Source organism: Delphinus delphis, chromosome 19, assembly GCF_949987515.2.
Source record: "Delphinus delphis chromosome 19, mDelDel1.2, whole genome shotgun sequence".
Lineage (NCBI taxonomy): Eukaryota > Metazoa > Chordata > Mammalia > Artiodactyla > Delphinidae > Delphinus > Delphinus delphis.
Window position 1 is genome coordinate 36,929,863 of NC_082701.1, and position 26,963 is coordinate 36,956,825.

Below are 26,963 nucleotides of genomic sequence, written 5' to 3' on the forward strand. Positions count from 1 at the left end.
GAGAGGGCTCTTTGACCTTCATCTTGAAAGATGAGAAAGTGCTCTCTGCATGGGCTATTGGGAAGGGCATTCTAGGCAGTGGAACCACTGTAGGCAAGACATGTTAGTGGGACTGCAAAGGGCTTCATAAGGCTGGGCATATGTTAGGGAACCAGCTGGTGAGAAGAATCAAAATATTAGTAAATCCACTTCATTGCTGGTGTCTTTTCAAACACAAATACTTTTCTTTAAAATTCCCTTAGTAGAAAAATCTCAAGTAAACAACCTAATCTTACATCTAAAGCAACTAGGGAAAGAAGAACAAACAAAACCCAAAGATAGTAAGAGGAAAGAAATCATAAAGATCAGAGCAGAAATAAATGAAATAGGGATGAAGAAAACAATAGCAAAGGTCAAGGAAACTAAAAGGTGGTTCTTGGAGAAGATAAACAAAATGGATAAACATTTAGCTAGACTCATCAGGAAAAAATGGGAAAAGGCTCAAATATTTATTGATTTCTAATTTTATTATTAGAAATGAAAAAGGAGAAGTTACAACTGACACTACAGAAATACAGAGGATCATAAAAGACTACTACAAGCAACTCTATGCCAATAAAATGAACAACAAAGAAGAAATGGACAAATTCTTAGAAAGGTACAACCTTCCAAGACTGAACCAGGAAGAAATAGAAAATATAAACAGACCAATCACAAGTACTGAACTTGAAAGTGTGATTTAAAAACTTCCAACAAACAGAAGTCCAGGACCAGATGGCTTCACAGGTGAATTGGGTTAAACATTTAGAGAAGAGTTAAGCACCTTTCCTTCTGAAACTCTTCCAAAAAACTGCAGAGGAAGGAACACTCCCAAACTCATTCTATGAGGCCACCATCACCCTGATACCAAAACCAGACAAAGGTACCACAAAACAAGAAAATTATAGGCCAATATCACTGATGAACATAGACACAAAAATCCTCAACAAAATACTAGCAAACCAAACCCAACAACACTTTAAAAGGTTAATACACCATGATCCAGTGGGATTTAACCCAGGGATGCAAGGATTCTTCAGTATATGTAAATCAATCTATGGGATACACCACATTAAAAAAACTGAAGAATAAAAACCATATGATCGGGCTTCCCTGGTGGCGCAGTGCTTGAGAGTCCGCCTGCCAAGGCAAGGGACACGGGTTCGTGCCCCGGTCCGGGAAGATCCCACATGCCGCGGAGCGGCTGTGTCCGTGAGCCATGGCCGCTGAGCCTGTGCATCCGGAGCCTGTGCTCTGCAACGGGAAAGGCCACAACAGTGAGAGGCCCGTGTACCATAAAAAAAACAAACAAACAAAAAAAAAACAAAACATATGATCATCAATAGTTGCAGAAAAAGGTTTTGACAAAATATAACACCCATTATGATAAAAACTCTCAAGGAATTGGGCATGGAGGGAACCTACCTCAACATAATAAAGGCCATATACCACAAACTCACAGCAAAAATCATTTTCAATGGTGAAAAGCTGAAAGCATTTCCTTTAAGATCAGGAATAAGACAAGGATGTCCACTCTTGCCACTTTTATTCAACAATGTTTTGGAAGTTCTAGCCACAGCCATCAGAGAAGAAAAAGAAATAAAAGGAATTCAAATTGGAAAAGAAGAAGTAAAACTTTCACTGTTTGCAGATGACATGATACTATACATAGAAAATCCTAAAGATGCTCTCAGAAAACTACTAGAGCTCATCAATGAATCTGGTAAAGTTGCAGGATACAAAATTAATACACACAGATCTCTTGTATTTCTATACACTAAAAACAAAAGAGCAGAAAGATAAATTAAAAACAATCCATTTTAACATTGCATCAAAAAGAATAAAATACTTAAGTATAAACCTATCTAAGGAGGCAAAAGATCTGTATGCAGAAAACTATAAGATACTGATGAAAGACCTCAAAGATAATACAAACAGATGGATAAATATACCGTGTTATTAGATTGGAAGAATCAACATTGTCAAAATGAATATACTACCCAAAACAATTTACAGATTCAATGCTATCCCTATCAAATTACCAGTGGCATTTATCACTGAAATAGATAAAAAAATCTTAAAATTTGTATGGAAACACAAAAGACCCTGAATAGCCAAAGCATCCTGAGAAAGAAAAACAAACTTGGAGGAATCAGGCTCCCTGACTTCAGACTATACTACAAAGCTAGAGTCATCAAAACAGTTTGGCACTGGCACAAAACCAGAAATACAGATCAATGGAACAGGATAGGAAGTCCAGAGGTAAACTCATGCACTATGGTCAATTAAACTACGACAAAGGAGGCAAGACTATACAATGGAGAAAAAATAGTCTCTTCAACAAATGGTACTGGGAAAACTGGACAGCTACATGTAAAAGATAGAATTAGAACATTCCATAACACCATACACAAAAACAAACTCAAAATGGATTAAAGACCTAAATATAAGGCCAGATACTATAAAGCTCTTAGAGGAAAACATATGTAGAGCACTCTCTGACATAAATTGCAGCCATATCTGTTTTGATCCACCTCCTTGAGTAATGGAAATAAAAACAAAAATTAAAAAGGGACTTAATTAAACTTAAAAACTATGCACAACAAAGGAACATTTAGACAAAATGAAAAGACAACCCACAGAATGGGAGAAAATATTTGCTAATGAAACGACCAACAAGGGATTAATCTTCTAAATGTACAAACAACTCATGCAGCTCTAGATCAAAACACAAACCCAATCAAAAAATGGACAGAAGACCTAAATAGACATTTCTCCAAAGAAGATATTGAAATGGCCAAGAGGCACATGAAAAGATGCTCAATATCACTAATTATTAGAGAAATGCAAATCAAAACTACAATGAGCTATCACCTCACACTTGTCAGAATGGCCATTATCAAAAAATCTACAAACAATGCTGGAGAGGGTGCAGAGAAAAGGGAACCTTCCTATACCATTGGTGGGAATGTAAGTTGGTACAACCATTATGGAGAGCAGTATGGAGGCTCCTTAAAAAACTAAATATAGAACTAGCATATCCAGCAATCCCACTCCTGGGTATATATCCAGAGAAAACCATAGTTGGAAAGATAAATGCACCTCAATGTTCATTGCAGCACTATTTAAAATAACCAAAACATGGAAGCAACCTTAATGTCCATTGCCAGAGGAATGGATAAAGAAGGTGTGGTACATATATACAGTGGAATATTATTCAGCCATAAAAAAGAATGAAATAATGTCATTTGCAGCAACATGGATAGATGTAGAGATTGTCATACTGAGTGAAGTAAGTCAGACATAGAAAGACAAACATCATATGATACCACTTATATGTAGAATCTAAAAAAAAATGGTGCAAGTTAACTTATTTATGAAAGAGAAATAGAGTCACAGATGTAGAAAACAAACTTATGGTTAAAAGGAGGGAAAGTGAGGGAGAGATAAACTGGGAGATTGGGATTTCCATACCCTAACACGTACGCTAACCCTAAACCGTTGTCGTACCCTAACCTGTACCCGAAACTCTACCCGTTCCCTAACCCTAACCCTGACCCTACCCCAACCCTAACCCTTACCCGATGCCTTACCCTAACCCGTACCCTAACCCTAACCCGTACACTAACACTAACCCTTACCCTAACATGTACACTAAACCTAAACCGTTGTCGTACCCTAACCTGTACCCTAAACCATATCCGTTCCCTAACCCTAACCCTAACGCTAACCCTTACCCGATGCCTTACCCTAACCCATACCCTAATCCTAACCCGTACACTAACACTAACCCATACCCTAACACGTACGCTAACCTTAAACCATTGTCGTACCCTAACCTGTACCCAAAACCGTACCCGTTCCCTAACCCTAACCCTAACCCTTACCCGATGTCTTACCCTAACCTGTACCCTAATCCAGCCCATACACTAACACTAACCCTTACCCTAACACATACGCTAACCCTAAAACGTTGTTGTACCCTAACCTGTACCCTAAACCATACCTGTATAAAATAGATAACTAATAAGGACCTCTAGTCAATACTCTGTAATGACCTATATGAGAAAAGAATCTAAAAAAGAGTGGATATGCATATATGTATAACTGATTCACTTTCCTGTACACCTGAATTAAAACAACATTGTAAATCAACTATACTCTAATAAAAATTATTTTTAAAAGTTCCTTAGAGAGATTTCACCTTGAACAATCACTTCATGAATTATCTTTTATAGGTCTAGGCCCTGTAATCAGGTGTTGTGCTATGTTCAAGTTTCTGATCTTGAGGTGCTTACTTCTACTTAGAAAATGATATTAATGAATTCACAAAACATTGAACAATGTAACCATGTGTAATTAAATATGAAATTATGTGGCATCTAACCAGCTTCTCTAGAAATCCAGAGTGATGACTTAACCAGTAAAGGATGATTTATGGAGGGATTGGGATTTAAATTAGGAATTGTAGGATGTATAGGATTTGATAGGGGAAGGTCAAGAGAGAAAAGAAGATAAATGTGGAATCTAAAAATTCAAACTCATAGAACTAGGGAGTAGAACAGTGGTTGCCAGGATCTGAAGAGAGGGAACATGTAAGTCAAAGAGCACACACATACACTTATAAGGTGAATAGATTCTGGGATCTAATGTACAGCATGGTGATTATAGTTAACAATTCTGTATTGTACACTTTAAATTTGCTAAGAAAGTGGGTCTTAAGGGTCCTCACCTCAAAAAGAAAAGGTAACTATGGTTGTGGTAATCATTTTACAATGTATATGTATATCAAACCATCACATTGTACACCTTAAAAAAATCATGTTGTACAACCTAAATGTATACAATTTTTATTTGTCAATTATACCTCAGTGAAGCACAGGGGAAAAGAGCCCAGAAGTAGGAATGAGCACACTGTATTTTTGAGGGTTTGGAAATGAAACAGAATGATGTGCATCCATTCATTCCACAAACTGTATTGAAGAACTATAATATGACAAGCACCGGGGAGAAAATAAGACGCAAAGCAGACAGCATAGTTCAGTTTCTTCCATCCATCCATCCATTTAATTATCTACACATTTGATTAGTAGTTGTTGAGTTGTTGAGTGTGCCAAGGATTGGAATGGGAACTGAGGGTGTAATGATGGCATTGAATCAGAGCTCTAGGGATACAAGACAACACAGATCTTGAGTAATCTAATCCTGACCCTTGCTGTGCACTAAATTCTGTTGTGAACCAGAGATGTAGCCTATTTTCCAGTCATGGTTCTTCTGTGTCTGCTCAGCTCTCATATCATTTGTAATGTGGAACTTACCCTGGAGTTGGGGAATTTAAGGAATTGTTACAAAAACTAAAGTACATGGCATTGGGAACTGGATTAGGCTAGTGGTACCTTGGTTGGACAAAAATCATTTGAAAGCAAAGAATTCACCCAGATTTGATCTTTAACAAGATTTTGGGGATGATAGAGAGCTACAGTTAGTGAGATGCCTGCATGTTTTATTGCCTGCTAATAGGAAGCATGTTGATGCCAAAGTCAAATAGGAAAATTAAGAAGAGAAGTTAAATGTGTTGGTAGAAGTCACTATGTCAAAGAAAGCTAAATCTAGCATCTCAACAGAAAATACATGCAGGCTTATTGGACAATCCATCCCAGTACAGAATTGGGAAAAGACCAACAGATCATATGTGTGTTTTTGTTCCCTGTTTAGTGACCAATTTTATCGTGTTTGGACCCCAAGACTCAGGGATAGCACAAAGATTATTTTTCCTGATGTAATATGAAGATAACTGAGCCCTTATTTTTGCAAATGGTAAAGAAAATGCCTTAAATACCTGCCAAAACCAAGACAGACTGGAACGGCTGGAGATTTCTGTAGGATTACCCAAATGTGAACACTGAGAAGTTGTAAAAGGCGACTGATCTCCACATACATCTGGGCAAGAGGGCTTTCATCATTTACCTACTTTTGAAATTTGTATAATAGTAATTTTGTGCACACATATAGAGAGAGTGAGAATTAGAGGGAGAAAAAGAGAGGGAGATGTTTACATACTCAAACAGATATGGATAAGGGACACTGTATTTCAAGATATCCACATGTTTTGCAGGATTTTAAAAGTGTTTCACCAGATGTTTGAATTTGTAGGAAATTGTTGTCTAATAACATGTTGGTGAATTTTTCAGAATTTAACACAGTTAAATTCCTAGGGTCACTAATCCTAGCAAGTTTCCCTGGAGCATGTATAGTCCTTTAGAGGTAGCAGGGAAAGAGAGCAGGCTTTTTGATCAGGAAGCCTGATCTTATAAATGACCTTAAATTGTAACTATACTCAAAACAATATGGCACTGACACAGGAATATAAATATAGGTTGAATAATCCAGGAAGACTGGAAGCAAATCTAATGTATATGGAAACTTAATATGTGATAAAAGTAACACTCAGTTGGTCACAAAAGATGGTTTGTTTAATAAATAATAATGGCATTATTCAGTTTATATCTGGGAAAACCTTAGACCCCAGATTGTGGTCTAAGTATATACAAATTAATCTCTGATAGATTTTAAAAATAAAATTGTAAAAACTATAACAGTAAAAATATTTTTTTAATATTTAGGAAAATACTTACAAACACTCTAGTTAGATATGCAATATTAAATAATAGAGAAAACAGAGAAAGCTTGTGCACAAAAAGATCGATAAATCCAACCATATAAAATTTTAAAATCCCTAGATAACCAAATACCAAAAAATGAGCTTAAAAGCTAGATAATAGGCTAGGAGAAAATGTTTATAGCATGTGACAGAGGGCTAATATTTCTAGAATTCAAAAGATAGGTAAAACTCATTTGAAAAACACAAATAACCCAGAGAAAAATACATGAAGAATAGGATCAGAAGAGAAATGCAAATAGCTAATGAGCATATGAGAAGATACTCAACCATGGCAGTAGTTAAGAAATGCAAATTAAATCAGTGAAATCCCATCTTTCCTATTAGATTGCCATAAGTAAATAAACAAACAAATAAATAAATAACATTCAGTGCTATGGAGATTATGGGGAAGTGGACATACCACACATAGCTGTTAGGAACATAAATATTTATAGACACTGCCAGTATCTTTTAAAGTAACCTGGCAGCATCTATTAAAATAAAGCATGTACATACCTTGACTAAACAATACTACTAGTATGAAAAGTATATGTTTGAGGCTATTTACTGCAACATTGATTTTCATGGTAAAATAAGATGGAAACAATCTTAATGTCTTTCATTTAGGAAATGGTTTAGAAAAGTTAGGTGCATTCAAACTACAGCAGCTCTGTAGCCTTTCACATGAATGAGTGGCTCTACGAAGGACTGACATAGAGGGCATTCATGGTATATTGTTACTTGAAACAAAAATTATTTTTATAAATAGAACTTCTCTCTGTGTATAGGTACTTGAATATGTTTGTATGAGCATAGTGAAAGATGTTGAATGATGCCTAATAAAGTGTTCACACCAACTACCTCAGGGCTGTCATTGGAAGGAAGGAGGGTGAGATGATTACCTCTTGCTTTATATGCCTGTGTATTGTTTCATATGTTACTACACATGCATTACTTTGCTTCCTTTGTCTTGTTATTTCTTTGTTTTAGAGAAAAGAACTGATTTCAAATTCTAGTCCCTCTACTTACTGGCCAAGTGACCTTGGAAAGTCATATAACCTCTTTAAGTCTTATTTTTCTCATCTACAAAGTAACAGTTAATATTATCTCACAGAATTGTGGGGAGGATTAAGCAAGATAAGATATGTCAAGTTCCTAGCACAGAGATTATGGTGACTGATCAGCAAATGAAAACTCCCCCTTCCTTCCTTTCACTTCACCCTCTGTTGATGTGCTTGCAGGGATGCAAGCCAGTTAGCATATTAGAACCAATCCCAAACAGGAGGATGGAGCTGCTATACAAACAAATAATCCACCAACTTCCAAAAGCTAAATTAAAATTATTTTCTTTGTAGATAAAACCATGCTGGGTGACCCATATCACTGCTAACTCTCTCCATTCATCCAGACGTTGAGAGCTATAGATCCAAGAAATAATTTCACATGGTTCATTAAAAGTATGAAATTGAGAGACAAATCCTATGACCTAGACTGCTCCCTGCTCTGAATTCAGGTTGGGATGTGTGGGCCTCTGAAACCTTCCCCTCTTCCGCACTCCTGCCTGGAAACTTTACCCTTTTCATCTCTGGAATGTTATGGTGGTGGGATCACAGAGCTGGTGGCCACACCATTCCCCAACATCCCCTCATGGTAATCCTTCTCCAACATTCATTGAATATTTGTTATAGAAATGACACTATGCTAGACCTTTTATAAGCATATTCTCACTTATCTTCCCAACAACTCTGTGAAGTATCATCTTCATTTTACAGATGGAGAAACTAAGGCTATAGAAGTTTAACCCCCTGCTCAAGGTTGCATGGTAAGGATATGGTAGCTCATGGTCTTTCTCCTATGTAATACAAACTCTCCAAGTTGAGGAAGTCAGAAGATCCAGTGGCTTAAAATCTCCCTGCATAAAAGTTATTCAAATTCCAGCAATAATTTGTCTCAGTTTCTAGAAAAATTTTAGTCTTTTAACTAGTTATAAGATTTGTATGGCTTGTAGTTTCTATTCATACTTTCAGGATGAATTCAAACGTCTCCTCTGCTAGGAAGGCTGATGCCATCACTTGAGGAAAGGGTCAGGGTCAATTTACTCCCCTGTCTCCATTTAGACTTTAATATTCACACACCTTAATTATAACTCATGTTTTATTATAGCATGATTTGTTAGCTTGCCTGTCTTCCCACAATTAGAGGTCTTCATTAGAGTGGGAGCATTTTTAAAAATCTGGCTCATAGGAGATATTCCATTAATTTTTTAGGTGAATGCACAAATTAATGATTATGTATTAAGTAGGATATTTCCAACCTTTTAGAGATTCCCAAGTGAGAGAATGGGCAGCTCTAGTTAGAAGCCCTCCATGTAATATGAATCAGAGTCCCAACAATGGAAGAGGAATTGCAGCAAAGGAGTTATTCAAAGCCAGCTCCCCTTATGATATAAATTTGAAATCAGAAAGGGGCCAAAAATCCTGCAGCAGTGAGTATTTCAAACATGCTCATTAATAATGGCTCAAAGTGGAGATTTATTAGAGTTGAGAATAGGGAAAATGACAGTAAATCAGCTCTGGTGAGGAAAAGAACAAGGAAAAGATATGAGTTCTTATTTTAAATGTATTCATATGCTTTATAACCCTACAGTAGAGATGGCTATATTGAAGCAGAAGCCTTTATTTGTAAGGATTGAATTCACTGAAAATATGTTTTATGCCAGTATTCGTTTTCCCAACTTGCAATTGCTTTCCTTTGGCCAAAAAGTTGGGAACTTAGTTTATTGCTTGAAAGCTAGAAAAGATTGCCTTAGCTGAATCTCTTCATGAAAATATTCCTTGCTTCAAATGATTACTTGTAATGCACTAGTTGCATCATAGGAAAATGCTATTTTATTGGAACGTGTGTTGAAGAGAATAGTTTTTAAAACATTCAATTAGTTGTCCCTTTGAGATAGAATTTAAACAAACCCAAAGCAATAGGATTAAATTCTCATAAAAACCCAACTGTTGCTTAGAAACCAATTCTTTTCCTACTCAAACTACTCCAAGGGTAAGCAAGCTCACTTTTGGCTGTATTCCAACCAAGGCTTTTAATTCATAAATCAGACCATGGTACTCCCTTGCCCCAAATTCTCAGTTGCTTTCTAATACATTAGAGTAAAATGCAAGTTCCTGTCCCTGGTCTACCTGGCCAACCTCATTTCATCTCACTTTTCTTCTCATCTGGCTCATCTAGTTCAGGTTAACTTTCTTCCTCTCCACTCCTTAAACACATCAGCCTCTTCTCTGCCAAGACCTGCTCCTCTCCTCTTCTTTGGACACCCTCTCCCCTGCCACTCTTCAGAAGCAACTCCTCTCAGTCCTTCCAGGGTTTGTTAGATGTCACCTCCAGAGGAATTATTCCTGGCCATTCTACCTAGGTTATCTCACCAATCCATACTATATTCTATATTTCATTACTGTTTTAATTGTTTCTACAGCGTACTTGCAAATAGTTCTAATTACATAGATACGCGTATATAAACTTGGAGATAAACATTATCCCCCATATCCCCTACTAGACTGCAAGATCTATGAGAGCAGGAACCATATCTGTTTTATTCATTACTGACTACCCAGAACTGATGGCAATGCCTGGCACATAGAGTAGGTCCTCAGTAAATATTTGCTGCATGAATTCACAGTGTCAAGCCTAATGTCTGGCACATAATAGGCTGTCAATAAACACTTTTTGAGTTTGTATTGTTTCCATAGGATTTAGCAAGTCAATAAATTGCATGAATTAATTCCAAGTGTCAAACTCCTTGCCATAACAGCATGGTCTCTGCAAATTCTGCTGAGACGACAAATGACAACTCAGGACAAATGAACAAGGAGGATGTCTAAAAGCTCAGACTGACTTTGGAGCATTTTCTATAGGATACAAATGTCATCGAGACAAATTTTAACTCAGTATCAAACTTGATCCCTCTAGTTCATTGCTCTCTCAAACTATTTCTTATTTTAGTAGGAGCTTTTTTGGTTTTGTCTGAGGGTTACCATGTGTTAATAAGCTAAACTTGAGCTTTTTGTCTCACTGATTTTGAATAAGCAACCGATAGGTTTTGAATTTTCCAAGGCTTATGTTTTACGTAGCTGAAATCAGTCACTGAGCATTTTCATAGCTCACTGGACCCAGAGCCAAGAAACCATTGGGTTTTGTAGTTTATAGTCACAATGACAGCATTGCCACAGGGAAATGTTTTGGCAAGATGACACATAGCTGTGATGCAGCAGTTAAGTTCCATTGTTTAGTCTCTGTGAAAATTAATTTGCAAAAATATCCAAGTCAGGTGTCTATTTTAGGTTACATGTAAATTAAAAGATTGTGTGAAAAGGATTCTAGAGATGGTGCCATTCAAACATTTCAGACCAGTTGTTTACTAATTAGAGTAATTCTCACTCAAGTTTACTTTTTCACATTTTTTCTCAACAATAAGTTGTATCAGTCAAGCTAGAAAAAGACACCGCATTAGCTAGTAAACCATAATAACTGATGCTTTAAAAAAAATGACAGAAAATTTAAAAATTTGATTTATTGGGACAACCATGGGAATGAAGAAAAAAATAATTCAGCAATGATTCTCTAAATTTGGAAATAGAAGCAGTGCCATAGCGTTCTACAAAGTCACTTCTGTTCCCAGGGGTGACATGGGGAGTTTATAAACCTGAAGGATCAAAAATATGGAGCATAGTTACATATTAGAATTGTGGGGATAACAGAGTTCTGCACAAATCCAGAGGGAGAGTTTCTTACTCTAAATCTTGAAACCTTAGTTCATTTGTCCAGCCTTGCTCTGAAGGTAAAGTCTACTGGCTCACTCCCATGCTCTAATAAGTATGGGAATTCCATGCTTCTGTTTCCACAGCCTTCCTCCTATAGCATTTCCCTAGAACCTAGATTACATGACATTTGTAGACCTATTCTTGGTCCCTTTCGGCACCTAAGGTCCGTGGACTAGACACCTTAATTATTGTCCCAACACATAACAATGATTCTAAGAGCATTGACTTCTTTCATCTGGACTAGAACCTTGCCTAGTTCAGCTCTTCATGAGCAGTCATCCCCATTAGCTCTCCTTGAGGCTCTGCAGATGAGACACAAACACATCTTATCTTGCCTGAATTGAAGCCTTGTTTCTACCCAGCTATAGTTGAATGGCTTTTTAAAAATCCTAACTTTATTTGGGATGATTGATATTTAAAGCAGTTTGATTTAAACCTTTGCACTTGAAATTTATTTTAACTGGAGACTAAGCATTAATGTTACTCTTGATTTACCAAAAGAGAAATGGTAGCAAAAGTCTTCCATGGCCATAACAACAATTTAACTCTGAAACTCTGACTCTAATTACCTGCTCATGTATGAAGCCTGCTGGGGTTGAAGGGATTTAGAGCACTGTGAGTCTTGAGACCTGGGTACCAGTCCTTACTCTGTCCTTCCCTGCCTCTCCCTGGGTGTGTGGTCTTGGATTGAGGACTTTATCTGCCTTTATGGCCTTAATTTTGTTTATTCATTTAGATTAGATGACCACTAAGGTGGCTTCTATTTCTGAAAGACTATTAATTTATGGCTGATTTAAAATGAGCAATCCAGTGATGAATAAACTTTGATACCTCTTCAGGAGTGGAGCTAATGAGGGTCACAGATTAGCAAGGAAGAGTGTTTCTCAGTTATTCCTCAATTGTCTAAGCAAGTGGTTAGAACCAGACACACAGGCCTCGATAGTGAAGTGGGTATGTAAAACCCTGAAACTATTTGTCATAAAGAATGCCATGCCCAATAAAAGCAAATCAGACGTTCACATAACATTTTTGCTGTTTGTGTTTTTATGGGGGTACTTTTGGGGTGTGAAGTTTATTTGTAAAGCACAGAAGCATCTGCCCACCCATGTTGCAGTCTGGCAATCCATTTATAGGATTTGATTATTTTTGTTAATAATTTTCATGGGAGTATATGAAATACAATATGTATCATCTCTTACTATGTTTATTATGAATCTGCCTTCCAGGGAAGGTCCCCCAGGACATCATAGATGGCCTGATTGTCAAAGAGGTTCTTGTCTCACAGGATTTTAAAGATAAAAGGGGCTGTATTAGTTTCCTATTGTGGCTGTGACAAATAATAACAACTTAGTGACTTAAAACAACACAAATTTATTATCTTAGAGTTCTGGAGGTGAGAAGTCTGAAATGAGTCTCATGGGGTTAAGATCAGTGTCAGCAGGCTGGTGTTCCTTTTGGAGGCTCTAGGGGAAGAATCTGTTGCTTTGCCTATTCCAGGTTGTAGAGGCCACCTGCATTCTTTAGCTCATGTTCCCTTCCTCCATCTTCAAAGCCAGCATCTTCTGTCCTCTCTGACCTCTCTTTCCATCCTTAATTTTTTTCTGTGATCCTTCTTCACCTCTCTCATAAAAAAGACCCTTATAATTATGTTGGGCCCAGATAATCCAGGATAATCTACTCATCTCAAGTAATTTAGTAATTTCTGTCCAGTACCTTTTACAATGTAAGGTAACACATTCACAGGTTCTGGGGTTAGGATGTGGACATCTTTGGAGGGGGCCATTATTCAGCCTACAACAGAGGCCATAGAGACCAACCAAGGCCCAAGAAATAAATGGCTATCTAAGGGCACACAGCTAATTTGTGGCAGTGCCATGACTGTATCCCTGGCATCCTCACATCTGCCATGTTTATGTGCATCACTGAAAATCACAGGTAAGAACATGCACTGATGGAGGATTTATTTTTATAATAAACTTGAAATGATTGAAGAATAAGTCTAAAATTAAGTCAGTGATTTTAAAAGAGCATTTTATAGATGATAGAAGTTTATGTTTTTTAAATACATTTTTAATGCAAGAGCTTCCTTAAATATTGTAATTTTGCTAGGTCATGGTACCTTCTAAAGATAAAGTGACTTGCAGAGATAAAATAGCTTAAATAATGATGGGAAATGAAAGTGCCAAGGAAACACATGTACATATTCTTCTATCTACTTCCCCTTCCCCTCCTCCTCCTTCTCTTTCTCTCTCTGTAACCCTGGCCATTGCTGCCATTTTGAAAATCTGTTATAGCTGGAAAGTCAATTCAAACTTTTTAATTAAAGGGGGTGGATCTACCAGAGGCTTATTGCCAAGGGGTTAAACCAAATTAAGTTATTTGCCATATTTCACAATGAAGCCCACCTTATTTTGGTGTTGAAATATTCTTCTAAGACTCTAAGGAACTTGTTTTTATCACTTCTGCCCAATAATTTCCTATAACAATTAAAAGGGTTATAGAATTTTGAATTTAGATGGGACTAGACATACCATCCAGCCCCAAACTTCTCTCTTTCATAGTATCTTTGGCAGGTATTTGCCATACACCTCTCTTGCTTCAGTTTTCTCCATCCATGATGTGGGAAGGAATAATGGCTGCTGTAAATTAAAGGTTGTATTAAATTTGAGTTCCTGAGAGGACATGTACATTTGAGAGGGTTGTGACTTTATTGTTAGGTTCATCTTCTGTAGGAATCGCTCCCTGTTTCCACTTCCACTGCTGCAGGCTTTGGTGCCCCTCATCTAGAGTTTCATATACACTTGACTTAACCTCATACTGTACCCCACCCCCAGTGTGGTAATTGTTCTTACATGCATCTGCCTTCTTCAAAATTCAGCATAACCCAGTGCTGGACATGCAATAGGAGCTCACTGGACTGCTGATAGATGCTGTGCATGGATGATTGAATGATGATCATACAATCTCAGAGGCATATAAAGGACACATGGATCTAAAGCCTCAATAAAGATACTGAGGGGGCAGGAAAATGTTGAAGATATAGTCGCTGATCTTCACTGATGTAAAATTAGTAGGTTGGCTACCCCACTTCTCTGCTAACTTTTTCAAACAGAAGAAAATAGGACTGGAAATTGTCCAGAAATTTATTTTAATAGATTCTTTAATGTGACACTGAAAATGAGTGGATGATTTCCCTTTGGATATTTGCACTCTGCACTCAATGCCATCTTTTTCTGCTTATTAATGAACACATTCTTCAGCTGATGGTACATTAAGTCAACTTGCCAAGCTCCTGTCTGGCATTGATAGGGGGTCATAAAATAATTCACTCCCTCAGCAGAATAAATACTTTATATATGTTGAATGCTACTTCTTTGAAAAGCTTATAAAACTTTCTATCTAGAACAAGGTTGATTCCCATATCATTCCTGCCAAACAGAAAAGCAGAGCATCAACTCAGGAGTTGCTATATATTTAGTGTACCTCAATATGAAAAGATGATGTGGCTGGACTATGCCACCTTCTTATTAAGTCATTAATGCTAGCTATCTATACCCATCAAAGAGGCCACAGAATCAATGGGTCAAAAATAACAAAATCTGATCTTAAGACATCATGAAGCTAAGAGTTAGAGAAATTGACCAAGATTCAGACCAGGAAACTGCCATAATGACACCCAAGGATCTCTATGTGTGGGAAACATTGGATGGCTCTCTTTGATTTTATGACTTTTGTGCCATAGCTCTTTTTACATTGTTTCCCCAGCCTGATTCTAAAATTTCTTTCTGTTTCTAGTTCCTTCTTTCTGGGGATTGGTGAACTCAGCTTGGAATCTTTGCTCTGTGGGGAAACGGCAGTCACCAGTCAATATAGAGACTAGTCACATGATCTTCGACCCCTTTCTGACGCCCCTTCGCATCAACACTGGGGGCAGGAAGGTAAGCAGCCATGTTGCTTCCATCTTGAAGTTGAGGACAGGGAGAGATGCTGATTCTGAAAGCCAGCCTTCCAGTCCTTGATCTCTGTGATGAGTTTGTCTTTCTACCCAGGAGTAACATCACAGACCTCAGGCCTATTGCCAGCAAATATAATTATGTGTAAATCATGCTTTTTCTCTCTACCTAGTCAAACCCTCATGCTTCTGATTACTTCTTTGTATTCCCTGGATGTTGCCTGAAGTCCTATCCCTTGGTAGCTCATGAAAGAAAGTCAGAAAACAGCATTGCCTCCCCTGCATATCATGCTGGGAAAATTCTTCCTCTCAGAAACCTCTTTACTGGGGCTTCTTTTAACCTCAACAAAGTGAAAAAAAAATTAACAAAAGTAAACTCAGACATTTATCATCCTGGAAGGAAAAACAAACAAAAATCACATTAGATGATTTATAAGAAAGTAAATAATTAATTTTACTATGGCTTGCTGGCTAAGAATCATAGCTCCTGCACAGAAATGCTGAACTATGCTTCTCGATTCTCACATCAACATCCCTTCTTCCCTCTCCTTCCCCCATGATGAGCTCCTCCTTAATTTGTGGAAGAGCATAATGTCCATGGGGTTTCCTCATCACTGGAATCTAACATTTTTGTTTTTTTTTGTTTTTTCTGGTTTATCTATATTTAGCTACCCTTACTGTTGAGTAGATTGTTGAAGGTGGAAAAAACACACACAGAAAATTGTGTTTGAAAGTGATTTAGCTGTTGTGAACTCAAGAGGAATGGAAAATCATTTGTGTGCAAGAACCTGGGGTTAAAATTTGGATAAATTTCACTACTGCTGGTGGCTGATTCTCCAGGGGTTGGGCTCCTTGGGCTCTGCTTTCTACTCCCCTTATGCAGTCTGTTCACCTTAATTACCACAAGTTTGTAAGTAATCTTTTCACCTTCATATATGTTGTACTTTTTTCTTATCACATAATTTTCACACATGCACTGAAAAATCGAATGACCTATCAAGATTTTGTTAGTGACTTTGACTTAGGTCACAAGGCAAGTTTTAAAGGATCTTGCATGTGATTGAGACTATTTAGCTAAGTAGTGTTTGTGTGCTGTTTTAAATATGACTTAGGAAGCACCTTTGTAAAAAGGTCCTATATAAGTTCATGACATTTATTGTTCTGATCGTATAGAAAACTAACCTACCTTAATTATTGTTCCAATTACAGTTTTATTTTACAAACCCTAAAAGGAACTTGACTTGGCTTCTACATATACCTCTCTTTAAAAAGTTGAATCATTCAAATCAAGTCATGAGCATGTATAGGTTCACTGACCAGTATATAAAAAGGGCAAATTGCAATTTTGAGTATGCAATCACTCTTTCTTTCTTGGAGAGTGTGATGGAGGGCATAACTGTATTCTAGGCAAACTGAGAAATGAAAAAAAGTAAACACACACAAAGCAGAAGGAAGGGTGGTACCTGAATTCCAGAAATTACCTGAAAGATGGCCAGCAAGGCTGAAGCACAGAGACCTATGAGGGGTTGATGAGGAGATAAGGATGGAAGAAGAAGGCAGAGGCGAGATCCTGAGGCCATGTTAAGGAACTGGATTTTTTCGTAAGAGTATGACAAGGATTTAAAGCATTATTAGGTAAAAAGCACATAGGGAGTGGGATGGAAAAGGTAGCAAGCTAACACAAACAGTGAATATACAAGTTTCATTTTCCATCATACCATCTTAGAGGAAGATCTTGATGTGAAAGAAATAAAAAAAAACTAATTCAGGAAAGCTTCTCTCTAAAATTTATTGGGAAAGAAGAGAATGAGAGATAGCTGGAGTTAAAAATCATTCATAAGTTATGTTATCTTTTGGTGTTTTTTTGTTGTTATGTGATTTAAAAGTATATTTTCAATTTAGTAAAGTATACCTGATCCAAATCAATTTTCAAATGCTTTGGAGTTTGGAATTTTGGAAACATTTACTTTTGATGGTGTAAATATTTATATCTGGCATGCTTTGTGTTGTCAGCTGTTTGAAGAGCTGAGAACCATTTGATTATTTCCTTTGCATTTGTGAAAGGTGGAAAATATAAAATATAGATGGTAGTTGGATAAACTAACTGGTAATGTAATGCCTAAACTTGATAGACAATAGCTAAATCATGTTTGCAAACTATTAAAAGATGGTGTTTAATGAATTGGAGATTTATTTTAGAAGTAAGGATTCAAATCACTGGCTCTGAATTTAGTTTTTCCTTGAAGAAATGTGTAGCCAACTTAAAAGGTTTAAAAACCTCTCTAAAAGATTGAGAGGTTTTGTAGAATTTGGGCAAGCTGCCACATTTTGAAGTCTGAGATCAGCTGGGTATCAACATGTTAAATGCATCCCAGTCATTATGTGTTTTATGTCACATTTGTATCTATGAGCATTCTTCCTGCTCATTGTTAAATGTACCTTATTTACAAACCCACAAAACAGCTCTGCTGCAGTACCTCACTGTGTTACTGTGTTTGTTTGAACATATTTGACTTGGCATAGATCTCAGATGATGAATTACAGGTTTTGTTTGTTTGTTTGTTTTAGCATGAGGTAGAGCTGAAATTCAATGTGAACACAAGAATACAAAGGGTAATAATAGATGAGAATCAAAACATATGATGTCTTGGATATTTATTTTACAACAAATGTGGTTTCTTTTACCTTTTAAGATGCTTATTTACAATGATAATTTTTAAACAATGTTTGTTTTTTCTTGAAGAAGAGTACTTTTTATCCAGTTGTTCATATCTGACACATAGGACAAAATCCAAAATAAGTGTACTTTCAAACAACACTCACATATTGTTGCATTGCATATGGATATAAGAATCCTACTTTGGGAGAAATGTGTCCAAGACAGAGGAGTAGGAAGACCCTGAGCTTACTTCTTGCCATGGGCACACCAAAATTGCAATCATTTACAGAGCAACTATCTACAAGAACAACCTCAAGACTAGCTGAAAGATTTTCCACAACTAAATCTATGAAGAAGGAACTGCATTGAGTTGGGTAGGAGGGGTGGAGACATAATATAGTCAAAACCCACACCCCTGTGTAGGTAACCTATAAACGGGAGGACAATAATAAATGCAGAGGTTCTCCCCAAGGAGGAAGGGGGACCAAGCCCCACATTAGGCTCCCTAGCTAAGGGGTCCTGCAGCAAGAATATGAGCCCCCAAAATGTCTGGCTTTGATGGTCAGCAAGGCTGACATATTGGGAGAGTTGGAAGGCTTTAGGAAATAGAGACTCTGCTCTTAAAGGGTGCACACAAAATCTCACATGCTAAAGGACCCAGGGCAGAATCAGTAATTTGAAAGTATCCCAGATCAGACCCATCTGCAGATTTTGGAGAGCTTCTCAGAGAGGCAGAAGGAAATTGGGACCCACCTTGGAGACACAGACACTGGTGGCAGTGCCTGGGAACTTGTTATACCTCAAGGACACTTGTGCTGGCAAGCACCATTTTAGAGTCTTCTTTCTATCCTATTAGTGCCTGGGACTTACACACCAACCAGTGAACCAGCACCAACCCCGGACCATCCCAGACCCCACAGCCAGCTGCCCCAGGACCTGGCTTAGACCACCAGAAGGACAGCACCAGCCCAGGGACCCCCCCAACCCATGCAACCAGCTGTACTGGGAACTGGTCTAACCCACCAGTGAGCCAGCAACCACCACGTGAAGCAGAGTCTGGTGGCCAACCAGGCAGAATGCAGCCCCACCTACCAGCATTCCCACAGTAGTTGGTCCTGCCACAACAGAAAGGCCCATGCAGCCCACATAGGGGGCACTCCTAGAGCATATAGCTCTGGTGACCAGAAGGGAGTGTGCTGGTAGGCTCCATAGGACCTCTCCTACATGAGGCCACTTCTCCAAAATCAGGAAATATAACCAAATTGCCTAACACTGGATATAAATACAGAGAATAGGCAAAATGAGGAGATGGAGAAATATGTACCAAAGAAGGAACAAAACAAAACCTAAGGAAAAACTTTTTAACAAAATGGAGATAAGCAATCTGCCCAATAAAGAGTTCAAGGTAATAATCATCAAGATGCTCAGTGAACTCAGGAGAAGAATGGATGAACACAGTGAGAAGTGTAACAGAATTAGAAAATATAAAGTACCAGACAGAGCTGAACAATCAGTAATTTAAATTTAAAAATACACTAGAAGGAATCATGGTTGATTAAATGATACAGAGGAGTGGATCAGCAAACTGGAAAAGTGCAGTAGGAATCACCCTAACAGAACAGAAAAGAGAAAAAAAATAATTTTATAAAATGAAGATAGTTTGAGACCTCTGAGACAACATCAAGCACACTAATATTTACATTGTAGGGGTCCCATAGAAGAATAGAGAAAGAAAGGGTCAGATAAATTATTTGAAGACATAATAATTGAAAACTTCCCTAACCTGGGAAAGGAAACTGACATCCAGGTCCAAGAAGCACAGAGAGTCCCAAAGAAATAAAGCCAAAGAGGGCCACACTAAGACATTGTAATTAAAATAGCAAGAATTAAAGATAAAGAGAGAATATTAAAAGCAACAAGATAAAAGCAACCAATTACATACAAGGGACCTCCCATAAGTCTATCAGCTGACTTTTCAGCAGAAACTTTGCAGGCCAGAAGGGAGTGGCACAATATATTCAAAGTGATGAAAGGAAAAAAAATCTATAACCAAGAATACTCCACCCAGCAAGGCTATCATTCAGATTTGAAGGAGGCATAAAGAGTTTTAGAAACAAGAAAAACTGAAAGAGTTCAGCATGACTAACTGGATTTATAAGAAATGTTAAAGGGACTTATCTAAGCAGAAAAGAAAAGGTCACAATTAAAAATCTGAAAATTACAAAAGGAAAAATCTCATTGGTAAAAGCAAATATACTGTAAAGGTAATAGATCAACCACTTATAAAGCTAGAAGGAAGGTTAAAAGGCAAAAGTAAAATTATCTATATCCACAATAAATAGTTAAGGGATACACAAACCAGAAAGATATAAAATAGGAGGTAAAAACATTAAACTTGGAGGGGGAGGAGTAAAAATGCAAGGTTGTTAAAATACACTTGAACATAAAATAATCATGTATTGCTATATATTTTGTTGGCCAAAAAATTCATTCAGGTTTTTCCATAAATTGATAGCAGATACACACAAAAAGGAAAGGAATCCAAATATAGCACTAAAGATAGTCATCAAATCACAAGGGAAGAGATCAAAAGAAGAAAGGAACAAAAAAGAACTACAAAAAAACCCCCCAGAACAATTAACAAAATGGTGATAAGTGCATACTTAACAATAATTACTTTAAAGGTAAATGCACTAAGTGTTCCAATTAGAAGACATATAGTGGGTAAATGGGTAAAAAAGAAGGCCCATATATATGCTGCCTACAAGAGACCTACCTCAGATTTAAAGACACACACAGACCGAAAGTGAGGGATGGAAAAAGATATTCCATGCAAATGGAAATGAAAACAAAGCAGGGATGGAGACACTTAGACAGAATAGAGTTTATAACAGAGACTGTAACAAGAAACAAATAAGGACATTATATAATGATCAAGAGATAAATCAATGAAGGAAATATAACAGTTTTAAATATATATGCTCCTAACATAGATAAGAGCACCTCAATACATAAAACAAATATAAACAGACATAAATGGAGAAATTGACAGTAACTCAATAATAGTAGGGGACTATAACACCCTGCTTACATCAATGGACAGATCATCCAGATGGAAAATCAGTAACACTGGCCTTAAACAACACATTACACAAAATAGTATTAAAAGATAGATACAGAACATTTCATCTAAAAGTAACATAATACACATTCTCTTCAAATGCATATGGAACATTATCCAGGATAGATCACATGCTAGGCCACAAAACAAATCTCAAAAAATTAAAGTTTGAAATCACGTCAAGCATCATTTCTGACCAAAAGAGTTTGAGACTACAGATTAACTAAAAGGGAAAAAACTGCAAAAAACACAAACGAGGATTTAAACAATGTGGTACTAAACAACTGATGGGTTACTGAAGAAATCAGAGGAAATTTAAAAAATACCTGAAGACACATGAAAATGCAAGCACATAGTCCAAAATCTATGAGATGAAACAAAAGCAGGTCTAAGAGGGAAGTTTGTAGTGATACAGGCCTACCTCAAGAAAAAATTTAAATAAACAATCCACCTGTACACTAAAGGAGCTACAATAAAAACAAAAACCCCAAAGTTAGTAGAAGGAAAGAAATAATAAAGATCAGAGCAGAAATAAATTTATAAGAAACAAACAAACAAACAATAAAAAAGATCAATGAAATTAAGAACTGGTTCTTTGAAAAGATAAGCAAAACTGATAAATGTTAGCAAGACTCATCAAGAAAGCAAGAGAGAGGAGCCAAATCAATAAAATCAGAAGGGAAAGGGGAGAAGTTACAACTGACACCACAGAGATACAAAGACTCATAAGAAAATATTATGAACAATTATATGCCAATAAAATAGACAACCTAGGAAAAAATGGATAAATTCCTAGAAATGTACAATCTCCCAGACAAATTAGGAAGAAATAGAAAATATGAACAGACCAAATACCAGTAATAAAATTGAATCAGTAATCAAACAACTTTCAACAAAAAAGTCTAGGACCAGATAGCTTCACAGGTGAATTCTCTCAAATATTTAAAGAAGAGTTAACAACTATCTTTTTCAAACTATTAGAAAATAACTGAAGAGAAAGGAAGGCCTTTGAAATCACTCTATGAGGCCAATATCACCCTGATACAAAAAGCAGACAAAGACACCACAAAAAAGAAAATTAGAATCAAATATCACTGCTAAAAATTGATGGAAAATTTGTCAAAAAAATATTAGCAAACCAATTCAACAGTATATTGAAAGGATCATACACCATGATCAAGTGGGCTCTATCCCAGGGATGCAAGAATGCTTTCAATATCTGTAAATCAATCAACATGATACACTACACTAACAAAATGAAGAATAAAAAGTCATATCATCATCTTAATCAATGAAAGAAAAGCTTTTGACAAAATTCAACAACAATTTATGACAAAAACTCTCAACAAAGTGAATATAGACGGAATATACTTCAACATAATAAGGGCCATATATGACAAGACCACAGCTAACATCACAGTGAATTGTGTAAACCTGAAAGCATTTCCTGTAAGATTAGGAAATAGACAAGGATGCCCTCTCTCACCGCAGTATTGGAAGTTCTAGCCACAACAATAAGACAAGAAAAATAAATAAGGAATCCAAATTGGAAAGGAAGAAGTAAAACCGTCACTCTTTGCAGATGACATGATAGTATACAGAGGCAATCCTAAAGACACCAACAAAGAATATGAAAACTACTAAATGAATTCAGTAAAGATCTAAGATATAAGATCAATATACTAAAATTTGTCACATTTCTATACACTAACAACAAAGTATCAGAAAGGGAAATTAAGAAAACAACCCCATTTACAATTGCATGAAAAAAAAATGCCTAAGAATAAATCTAACCAAGAAGATAAAAGACCTGTACTTGGAACACTGTAAGACATTAATTGAAGATGACACAAACAAATGGAAAAATATATTCAAGGACTGGAAGAATTAATATTGTTATAAGAACTATTTTACCTAAGGTATCTACAGATTCAATGCAATCTTTATCAAAATACTAATGACATTTTTTTCACAGAACCAGAACAAATAATTTATTCTAAAATTTGTATGGAAACACAAACGACCTCAAATAGCCAAAACCATCTTGAGAAAGAAGAACAAAGCAGGAGGTTTCACACTCCCTGATTTCCACCCATTCCACAAAGCTATGGTATTTAGAACATTATGGTACTGGCACAAAAACAGACACATTAATCAATGGGACAGAATAGATAGCCCAGAAATAAACCCATGCACCTAGGGTCAATTAATCTATGGCAAAGGAGATAAGAATACACGATGGAGTAAAGACAGCCTCTTCAATAAATGACATTGGGAAAACTGGACAGCTCCATACAGAAGAATCAAAGTAAACTACTATCTCTCACCAAATACAAAATAAACTCAAAATGGATAAAGACCTAAGTGTAAGATCAGAAAGCATAAAACTCCTAGAAGAGTTTGTAGGCAATATACTCTTTGACATTAGCCTTAGCAATATATATATACTTTGGATATATCTCCTTAGGCAAGAGAAACAAAAACAAAAATAAATGGGACTATGTGAAACTAAAAATATTTTGCATAGAGAAGAAAACTATTAACAAAATGAAAAGGCCACCTACTGAATGGGAGAAGATATTTGCTTATGATATATCTGATAAGGGTTAATATTCACAGTATACAAAGCACTTATAGAACTCAACATCAAAAAAACCAACAATCTAATTTAAAAAAAAAATGGTCAGAGGACCTGAATAGATATTTTTCCCAAGAAGACATACAGGTGGCCAATGGACACATGAAAAGATACTCAACATCACTAATCATCAGGGAAAAACAAATTAAAACCACAATTCCACTTCTGGGTATTTTTCCAAAGAAAACAAAAAATACTAATTTGAAAAGATATATGCACCTTTTTGTTTATTGCAGCATTATTTACAATAATCATGATATTGAAGCAACCTAAGCCTTCATCTATAGATATACAGATAAAGAAGATAAAGTATGTATGTACAATGGAAAACCATAAAAAAGAATGAAACCTTGCCATTTGCAAAAACATTGGTGCACCTAGAGGGTTTTATGCTAAGTAAGTCAAACAGAGAAAGACATATACCATATGATTTCACTTATATGTGGAATCTAAAAACAAAAGAAATGAACAAACAAACCAAAATAAATAAATAAATAAAAACTAGAAAAAATAGAGCAGACATATAGATACAGAGAACAAATTGCTGGTTACCAGAGAACAAACTGGTGGAGGGATGAGTGAAATAGGTGAGGGAGATTCAAGGTACAAAATTCCATTACAAAATAAATGAATCATAGAATGAAATGTATAGCATGGGAAATATATTCAATTATATTTTAATACCTTTGTATGGTGACTGATGGTAACTAGACATATCAAGGTGATATTTTTTTAATGTATTGAAACATCAAATCAATATGTTGTACATCTGAAACTAACATAATGTAAGTCTATTATACCTCAATTCAAAAAAAAAAAAAAGTATGTAGACACTGGGAGGATATGCATCAAAATGCTAATGACGTTTGTCTCTGGGGGGCATGGGGATTACAGGTGATAATTTGTTTTTGCCTTTTGCTTCTATGTATACTTGTTGTCTTCAATGAAAATGTATTGTTTGTAAAATTAGAAAGAAAACAATAAATGTTATTAAAAATTTTAAAAGCAAACATAAAGAAGTTAAATGGGAATTACTGAATTAAATAAATATTTAACCATAATTGTGGAATATGGAAGCAGTGAAATCATTAACTGTCAAATCAGTCATATTGGCACTGTTTTTTCCCAAACTAATTTTTATTTTGTATTGGGGCATAGTTGATTTAAAATGTTGGGTTAATTTCAGATGTACAGCAAAGTGATTAAGTTATACATATACATATACCCATTCTTTCTCAGATTCTTTTCCTATATAGGTTATTAGAGATTACTGAGTAGAGTTCACTGTGCTTCACAGTAGGTCCTTGTTGGTTATCTATTTTATAATATAGTAGTGTGTATATGTTAATCCCAAACTCCTAATTTATTTCTCCCCACACATTTCCACATTGGTAACCAAAAGTTTGTATTTGAAGTCTGTTAGTTGGGTTCTGTTTTGTAAATAAGTTCATTTGTACCATTTATTTTTTAGATTCCACATATAAGTGATATGATATTTGTCTTTCTCTGTCTGACTTCACTTAATATACTAATCTCTAGTTCCATCCATGTTGCTGCGTATGGCATTATTTTGTTCCTTTTTATGGCTGAGCAATATTCCATTGTATATATTTATACAACATCTTCTTTATCCAGTTATCTGTCAATGGACATTTAAGTTGCTTCCATATCTTGGCTATTGTAAATAGTGCTGCAATGAACATTAGGGTGCATGTATATTTTCAAATTATGGTTTTCTCTGGATTGATGGCCAGGAGTGGAAATGCTGAAGAATATGGTAGCTCTGTTCTTAGTTTCCTACGGAACTTCCATGCTGTTCTCCATTGTGAGTGTACCAATTTACATTCCCATCAAAAGTATAGGAGGGGGCTTCCCTGGTGGCGCAGTGGTTGAGAGTCCGCCTGCCGATGCAGGGGACGCGGGTTCATGCCCCGGTCCGGGAAGATCCCACGTGACACGGAGTGGCTGGGCCCGTGAGCCGTGGCCGCTGAGCCTGCACGTCCGGAGCCTGTGCTCCGCAACGGGAGAGGCCACAACAATGAGAGGCCCGCGCACCGCAAAAAAAAAAAAAAAAAAAAAGTATAGGAGGGTTCCCTTTTCTTCACACCCTCTCCAGCATTTATTATTTATAGATTTTTTCATAATGACCATTCTGCCCAGTGTGAGGTGATACCTCATTTTAGTTTTAATTTGCATTTCTCTAAGAATTAGTGACGTTGAGCATCCTTTCATGTGCTTCTTGGCTATCTGAATGTCTTCTTTGGAGAAACGTTTATTTAGATCTTTTGCCCATTTTTGGATTGGGTTGTTTTTTTTTTTATATTGAGATGCATGAGCTGCTTGTATATTTTGAAGATTAATCTCTTGTTGGTCTCTATGTTTGTAAATATCTTCTCCCATTCTGTGGGTTGTCTTTTTGTTTTGTTTATGGTTTCCTTTCCTGTGCAAAAGCTTTTAAGTTTAATTAGATCCACTTTGTTTATTTTAAAAATTTTCATTACTCTTAAAGTTGGATCCCAAAAGAAATTGCTGCCATTTATGTCAAAGAAGGTTCTGCCTGTTTTTTTCCCTAAGAGCTTTATAGAACGCCATCTTACATTTAGGTCTTTAATCCATTTTGAGTTTATTTTCGTGTATGGTGTTAGAGGATGTTCAAATTTCATTCTTTTACGTGTAGCCATCTAGTTTTACCAGCACCACTTATTCAAGAGACTGTCTTTTCTCCATTGTATATTCTTGCCTCCTTTGTCATAGATTAGGTGACCATGAGTGCATGACTTTATCTCTGGACTTTCTGTCCTGTTCCACTGAGGTATGTGTCATTTTTTGTGCCAGTACCAAAATGTATTTTTTGTCTGCACCACAGGACATGTACCAAACTGTTTTGATTACTGTAGTTTTATAGTATAGTCTGAAGTTAGGGAGCCTGATTCCTCCAGCTCCATTTTTCTTTCTCAGTATGTTTTGGCTATTCAAAGTCTTCTGTGTTTCCATACGAATTTAAAGATTTTTGTCTAGTTCTGTGAAAAATGTCATTGTTAATTTGATAGAGATTGCATTGAATCCATAGATTTCTTCACGTAGTATAATC

General features: G+C 36.4%; 1 protein-coding gene across 5 annotated transcripts in view; it reads left to right on the plus strand.

Annotated features, from left to right (window-relative positions):
• CA10 (carbonic anhydrase 10) overlaps positions 1–26,963 on the plus strand; it is a 619,793-nt gene that overhangs the window by 226,880 nt on the left and 365,950 nt on the right. For all 5 annotated transcript variants that reach the window (XM_059998257.2, XM_059998253.2, XM_059998254.2 and 2 more), the window contains one exon: positions 15,298–15,440. In XM_059998257.2, the coding sequence (XP_059854240.1) occupies positions 15,298–15,440 (143 nt within the window). The remainder of the gene's footprint in view (positions 1–15,297; positions 15,441–26,963) is intronic.